This window comes from Leuciscus leuciscus (genome assembly GCF_965113295.1).
Source record: "Leuciscus leuciscus genome assembly, chromosome: 5".
Lineage (NCBI taxonomy): Eukaryota > Metazoa > Chordata > Actinopteri > Cypriniformes > Leuciscidae > Leuciscus > Leuciscus leuciscus.
In genome coordinates this window covers 23,704,134-23,712,276 of record NC_138729.1, presented here as the reverse complement: position 1 = coordinate 23,712,276, position 8,143 = coordinate 23,704,134, and the positions used below count along the sequence as shown (strand labels likewise).

Genomic DNA, 8,143 nt, shown 5'->3' with positions numbered 1-8,143 from the left:
TTATAGTTTCCCTATTGTTTTATTTAAATATTTATTTACCCATTATAAAACAACAACAACAACAACATGATTATTTTTGCGTCCATTTTCTCTCAATGCTGGAACAAGTTCCCAATCAGAACATTGGTAAAAAAAAAAAAAAAAAAGAAGACAAAAATGCATGAAAAGCTTCAGAAAAGCTTAACCTATTTAAGCAGCCCAATAAACAGTAGTGTAATACTGCACTAATACTGTTGTTTTTAGAGCATTGTGGTTTAACCTTCATCTCCAAAGCACTCAACACCATTTGTATCTGTACCTGTACTGTATTCTTAATGACATTTGAGGTTTACTCAGCTCTTCACTTCTTTCCTGTCTGCACAAGCACAACCAATTAGTTTTCTTTAAAATGCTATATAAAAACATTTGCCATGAATGTAAATGTAGATTAATATTAAGATGACATTTTAGTTAAGATGAAACCAACAGTTTAATAGCACTGTTGATCTATCTAATGACATTACATCAATTCTGAAAACGTATTAAAAACTAGGTCGTTTCATTTGCATATTTGTGTGCACTATTGCATAGTAATTATGAAGGATGGAATTTAGTTAACTGGTTAGCAAATTAGTTCACCAATTAACTGATTTTATAAATGAGTTGCAGTGTAATAATTTCAACACATGAATTACCCTCTAAACACTATGAGTCTTGACTCATAGCTGTATTTGCATGTGTTACGCTTGAACCTCAATGAAATCTTGAGCACTGACTCCCTCGTGTGGTAACATTATAAAACTACAGTTTTATCACACTTTTTAAGCCAGTGAATAATAGATTAGATTGCGTGGCAACTTGCCCCCAGCTGACATTCTTGAATAATACCCTTGTCCTGAGAACTTTTTAAAATGTCAGTATTAATATACCTATTGATACTAAATAATTAAACATTCTACTTGATTTTTGATGGTGTCGGCGTAACACACTATAAAACATTATCAATAACTTATGACAACATGTTTTTATATTGCTTCTCCAAAATAGTAGTTTCAGTTATACAAGATTATTTTTTAAAGTCTGTTTAATGTAATTTAAGATGAAATTACTTAAACATCCAAGTTGATTGTACTTAAAAATGTAAGGCAGCAATTTTACAGTGCAGCTTCCTGAGTTATTAATTATTAATTTGTGAGCTATCAATTTCAGTCCAAAAATAGCTAATTATTGTTACCGCTAATTTAAGTATGATAGCCTATACATTATAATGTATCACAATTGTTTTAAATAAAATGCATTATTCATCAAACAACAGCATGCTTATGCAACCAATGCATGCAGTGTATGGAACCTGTGTTACAAACTCATCCGTAGTGTAACTTACTCTCAGGAAAAAAACAACAACCCTTCACTCTTCCCACAGATACTTGTGGACAACAACAGGCGTGAATATAATGTGTGAAAGCGTGATTTGAAACGTGTCCCCGAACGCCCTGGCGGACATGCGAAAGTTCCAGTACGTTCGGCCCTGTAAAGTGAAAGTGTACTTGAAAGGCCCCGCCCCCAAATATATCACGAAATGATCGATGTCTTCCTCAGCCAATCGCATGACAGAGACGACTGTATTTCCTGCGCTCTCAACGAATCAGAAAGGACAAAACATTAAAAAACGCGAACTTCAACTTGTCAGCAAACAGAAGGGGGAGGGGACCAACATATGGCAGTCATATTTCTGAAGCTGAAATAATGTGTTAGACGTTTTATTGTGTTGTTTACCTCGCAGAAGGTAATTGGGTTTAAATACTCTTTGCTTGGACATTTATACTGATTCATTACGTCAGTGGGGAGCGTTTTTGCCATTTTTTGCTGAAAAAAATGTAGCGGGCTAGCATGCTAATATAACTGTACTGTACAGACGGTTAGCGAGCTGCTGTTCGGTTATATTAGACAGGGGGGCTTTACTGCGTACTTGCTTTATAACTTTGACAATATAAAAGCAGGTGAATAAACTGCTCCTCTAATAATGAACAACATGTTTGTAATGCCAGGAAACTGAAAATCTGCTATAAATGTGCGTCGGTAGTGCGCTATGATGGGAAGGTCCCAGAAAGTTTGAGATTTCAGGAAACTGCAATGGCGTGAGGGGGAGACAGTCATGACAGCAGGTCGAGGAAGCCATGATCCGATCAGAGCAACTCTCTTCAAATAACACCCCTGCACCGGGCTATATATAATGATTAATTGCAGTGATTTAAATAAGCTTTTTGCTTATAATATTGCGGTCGGGTGACATTGACTACTAATTAATAGTTGCTTTGTTTTCTTATTTTTTTATATTTAGTTTTCGCCATTATGCTTTGGACATTAAAGATAGGCCTGCATGAGCGCATTTGTGCACTCAACAACAGGTTGATTGTTTATTCATAGTTCTTCCGTCTGGGAAATTTTGTGTGAATGATCTCTAACCGTTCATAGATACACGCATACTTAATGTAATTTAAAATAGAGCGTGTACAGTTAATTACATGTTAACGTGCCTTTACATGATACAAGTGTACCATTATCTCACCCTGTGCATTCCCTTACCGTCATTATCGGCGTCTAATGATCCATCCATCCTGTAAAAATTTTTTTAACTGAAGCCCTGCTCGTGGGGGGGCGTGTCAAAGACCAGCGGCGGGATGTTGTTAACATTGTTATGCAAATGATTCTGGAAGAACTCTATTTTAACTCTCTCTGTTGGTTTCATTTATGTGATTATTATTATTATTATTTATAATGACAACAATAATAATGATATGGTAAGATTTGAAAAATAATGTAACTTATTTAATAATATATGTTTACTTTATTTGAGCGGGCAAGTTAATAATAATTATAATAAATCAATATTAGAATGTAAATGTAACGGTTTGGGCAGTTAAATTAGATATACGAACTCATATAGCAAGTATCAGTGTTCCCACAGTCATGGAAAACCTGTAAAAATCAGGAATTTTCAAAATGCTGTTTTCCAGGGCAGGAAAATAAATAAACAAATAAAAACCATGAAACTTCATTAGTCAAAAAGTGCGGACCCTGAAATATCATAATGCTACTGCATACATTTCCTCAGGTTATTTAATGATGTAATAAGCCACAAGAAACTGTAATGCACAGCCTCTCTTGGCTTATTGCTTTTTTTGTTTATGATAAAAGACAACAAATGTAATGCATAGTTCCATATATTAATTAGAATGAACAGTTCTTCCATTTGCTTTTATTCCATTTGATAATTAAATTAATTATCCTAACTGTGGCTTTGAAAAACAATGTAGCAACTTGCCACATTTATATTTAGTTTATTAATATTAAGCTAATTAGCGATTTACAGTGACTTTGAACAAACCACCCTTTTCATAAAAATATATTTGATTTGCACTTTTTTATTATTTTGTTTCTTGTTTTGGTACTAATAAATGCAAAACGCTGTCATTTTGGATGCCAAACAATGTTTGAGTGAGTCCGTCATGTACAGTAGGTTCAAGCTTTTCTCCATTTCCCCCCCAGATTCCCAGCTGATAGATGTCCACCCCAAATGAGCCACCAGTTGGGATGTCCCATGCTGGCCCCTCACCAGGTGCTGGCCTGTCTCCGGGGCCCATCCTAGGGCCCAGCCCTGGACCCGGCCCCTCTCCTGGCTCTGTACACAGCATGATGGGCCCCAGCCCAGGGCCCCCAAGCGTCCCGCATGCTATGCAGAGCCAAGGGACTGGCGAGTACTCGCAGGACATGCAACAAATGCATAAGGTAGAGGATTGCTTTTGACATTGATTATATTAGAATAGATCAATAGTTGTCTAGTAAATGCTAAAACAGAAAAATAACATAAGTGCATGTAAATGTAAATGAACTTGTTGGAGGTTCAAACGGTCTTTTTGATGTTGCCAGTATGCCTGCAGTATGTATGACTAATCTTCTGCCTCTGTTCAGCCAATGGAGGGAATGCATGAGAAGGGGATGGGAGACGATATGCACTATGGCCAGATGAAGGGGGTGGGCATGAGATCCCTGCACAGTGGCATGGGTCCTCCACAGAGCCCTATGGATCAACACAGTCAAGGTGCAATTACTTATAAGCCATAATTTAATAACAAAGCAGAAAGCACTCAGGGGTTACAATTTTAACCCTAATTATAGTTCATTATAGAGGCTCTTATTCTTCTGCCATTGAAAGATTTTAGTCTACAATGGCCTTAGAGGTAATTATTTATTTATTTTTGTGCACTTATCTTTGTTGCTGCCTTTATGTTACACTATGTATCCTCATAGTATCCATAGTATTAGTATCCTATGTATCCTCATATGCTCATACCTATGATCCTTTGTTACCAAGGGAACTTTTTGTTATCTGTACCTTTTACAGCTCTAAATTAATCTTTAAATGTTCATAATTAAATAATCTGCAATTAACAGTCATGGGTATAGTTTAAATTTGATGGGCAAAAAGGTCGATTGTCAATAGTGTAGAGATGCATGAAGCACGGCTCACACAGAAGTCACTTTCAAACCAAGTAGTTTTCTCAAACTCCAGAGTGCACAGATTTTGCCCACTAAATTTCACAGAGCAATGGTCAATGTTACCGCACCATAAATATTATTTAACCGTTCACATGTTTTTATGCCAATTAAAATTTGTACGCATAAAACAAATAACCAGAACTTTTGAGAAATACTCTCAAAACTCATATCAGTCTTCTAGAAAAATATAAAAAGAGAAATAGTAGACAAAACAACTGACATAAACAAACATCTGACCAATTTAACCGCAGTTAGCTTCATAACTACAGGATACAATTTTTTTTGTTTTGCTTATTAGGATACATGTCCCCTCATCCCTCGCCATTGGGCCAGGTGCCAGAGCATGTGCCTAGCCCTATGTCGGGAGGAGGGCCGACCCCGCCGCAAATGTCTCAGGGTCAGTCGCCCATGATGCCCATGGATCCGCAGGGGATGGGACAGCAGGCCAGGGGTCAGTCTGCCTTCAGCCCAATCCAGCTACAGCAACTGAGGGCTCAGATCCTGGCTTACAAGATCCTGGGCCGTGGTCAGCCTCTGCCTGAAAATCTGCAGTTAGCTGTGCAGGGCAAGAGGAGCCTCCCCACCATGCAGCAGCAACCCGTCAATACTGGCCCCTACAACAGATCTCCAGGTGAATATGTTTTTGGAATATGTATTAGCCAGTAGCTCTTTATGTGCAGTTTTCTCTTGTACAATTTTTAATGATTTTAAGCCTGTTGCATGCAAAATTGGTAATCATATTAGGTTTTCTTTATAATATTCAATCTTGTGCTGTTTTGCTAGGTATGCCAATGCCTCATGGAGGGCCTGCGACTGGCCCGTGTCCCTCTCCAGCCATGCAGACTCTTACCCAAAGCTCTGGGCCAAAACCATGGCCTGAAGGTGAGTGTGGGATGCATTTTTTTTATCTACTTTAAAAAAAATTAATAAAAAAAGATAACAGTACAGTGGGGAAAATTTTTTGTCTGCACTGTCTTCTTTTTTAACATTCTTTGCCTTACATTTAACCGACCATTTAATTAGTCTGGCCAGTGGTTCAGATTTTTCACTGGCCCCACCCAAAAAAAAAAAAAAAAGTGTTATTGTTTTTGTTGTTTTAATCATGCAACATTGTATTCTAATAAATAAGACACCAAAATGTTAGGTGCCTCTGAAATTTCACCAGTCTCGACTGATTCCAATTTCGATACCACAGCAAAAACTACTAGCCTAACTAATAAAACGTTCAAAAATGATTGAAGATAAGTGAATCTTCAGTAATAAAACAAGAACAAATTAACAAAATTCAAGCAACACCTCAAATAAATAAAAACAGAACAAAGATGCAAATGAATAAACCAGGGTTCCTCAAACTCGGTCCTGGAGGGCCACTGTCTTGCACAGTTTAGCTCCAACACTGATCAAACACACCTAGCTGAGTTTCTATTGATCCTGAAGACATTGATTAGCTTGCTCAGGTGTGTTTGATCAGTGTTGGAGCTAAACTCTGCAGGACAGCGGCCCTCCAGGACCGAGTTTGAGGAACCTTGGAATAAACAGTGCATTAGTTTTTCAGGTAAGTTTAAAAGGTACCGAAATTAAATAATCAAATGTAAAGTAACACTGCATAGTCTTGACTGTATAAATTAAATATAGATGAATCCTTGTTAAAGCTACAGAATTTGTTCAGTCAAGATCAGTGAGTGATTTTCTCGTTGTCTTTTGTTGTTTGATTAACATTAATGACAGACCTCATTGTAGGTATTTTAGGCTGCTGTCTCTTTAAGAGCTAATGCACTGATCCAGTACTGATACACATGCGTTTTCTTTCTCATCTGTTTACATTCAGTAAAAGACATAACCGACAGTGTTTACGTGAATGCTCGCAAAGAAGGGCATTTTGACAGTTTTGTTGTGTGTATTTTTCCATGCAAGTGCAAGAAGACGTGAAAGAGAACTCAATTCAGTACTTACACGTCATTTTGTTCTCTTTTAAGTCTTTTAACCATTTAAATGGTTAAAATCACCTGAATGTTTACATTTACATGATGATGCAACACTGGCCCGATTGGGCAAATTACAGTTCCGTCAACTGTCCTGTGCGTCTTTCACGCTTGCCCCGGGCCATAGGGCAGTCCTTAATGTCGAGCCCTGTAAAACCACAAAAACAAAAAGTAAAAAACAGATCTTAAAATTCCAACACACCAGTTTTATGTAGTCACAGATCGTGTTTTTTGTTGTTGAACAAATTCATATTCTGGTTAAGCTGGTAAAGTGAAACTTTGAAAAAGATTAAAACTTTTAAATGAAAACGCTAAGGGACAACCTTACAAAGGTTAAATCCCCTCTCTAATATGCTTTCAAATGACAGTGTATTAATTCAGTGCTATCTTCAAGGGAAAGTCACTGAAGTACACACAAATGAAAGATCATTGTTCATCTCTCTTTTTCAAGTGGTGAGTTAGTCTGGTTTAATTCTAATGCGCTGCTTATTGGCTATAGTTTTGTAAGATTCAGTTGATATCAGGTCAATTGACGTTTTCACTGCATTTTATGAAATGCCCTCATGGCGGGTTCAGAAACTGATTGATTGACCTCAGCCAGAGATAAGAGACTTTTTTTTCTCTTGTACCTTCTCTTGTGTGCATGCTCTCATTTAGGGATTGCATGCCCTTCATGCAGTTTCTTTAAAGGCATTGAACTTGACTTGAAACAGGTCATAAGAGTTTTTGTAAAGATTTTTCATTTCAGAAGTGGACGTCAGTTCACACTGTGCTTTGAACTGTCTTAAAACCTGCCAACAACAGCTTTGATGTCCTCTTTGAGTGTGATCAAACATCCTAACAACAATGGACTACTGAAATATATGACATTACTTATGCTGTTTCATTATGGCTCATTATATTGATCGATCTGACAACAGCATTGTGGATCACTAGAAGCTTAATGCATTTTTGCATTCAGTAGCATTTCTTTGAAAGACATGACATTTTGATAAATCTCACATGACGTTCACAAAGCACATCTCCTGTCTTTTCAGGTCAAGGTGCAGAGACCCCCAGCACTCCACAGAAGCTGGCGGTCCCAGCGCCCAGCGGCAGACCCTCTCCAGCTCCCCCTCTGGCCCCCACCGGTACACAACCTGTGCCCAGCACCTCTCTCACCTCCCAACCTCAACCTCAGCCACCGTCTGGACCAGGCCAGCCCTCTCTCATCATCCAGCTCCAGCAGAAACAGAATCGCATCACCCCGATTCAGAAGCCTCAGGGTCTGGACCCTGTCGAACTCTTGCAAGAGAGGGAATACCGGTATGTAACAAGTAATTAATTTCAACTTAATTTACACTGGTCATTAATTGCATTTTTTCATTTTATAATATTAACAATAAAATTGTTAGGACCATTTTTACATCAAAATGAAGAACGATGACGATGAAGAAGAAAGCGTTGTTCTGTGTCTGTGTAGGCAGTGTGGCGCTGATGTATTCATCTCTATTTCGTTATGAGAACAAGGAAGTACAAAATTAGTCAAAAGTTGTTTTTGGACTAATGACGACATTTTGATCTCTGAAACAGTATGTTTTTATAATACAATGAGGTCTTTCATTTCAAAAGATCAGGAAAGT

General features: G+C 37.8%; 1 protein-coding gene across 1 annotated transcript in view; it reads left to right on the top strand.

The window, feature by feature from the left end:
* Positions 1-1,624: 1,624 nt before the first annotated feature.
* The window catches only part of smarca2 (SWI/SNF related BAF chromatin remodeling complex subunit ATPase 2), a 49,022-nt gene continuing 42,503 nt past the window's right edge, over positions 1,625-8,143 (top strand). Inside the window, exons 1-6 of the mRNA XM_082169985.1 lie at positions 1,625-1,765; positions 3,529-3,768; positions 3,952-4,081; positions 4,838-5,170; positions 5,323-5,421; positions 7,559-7,826. Coding sequence (XP_082026111.1) covers positions 3,544-3,768; positions 3,952-4,081; positions 4,838-5,170; positions 5,323-5,421; positions 7,559-7,826 — 1,055 coding nt within the window. The 5' untranslated portion in view covers positions 1,625-1,765; positions 3,529-3,543. The remainder of the gene's footprint in view (positions 1,766-3,528; positions 3,769-3,951; positions 4,082-4,837; positions 5,171-5,322; positions 5,422-7,558; positions 7,827-8,143) is intronic.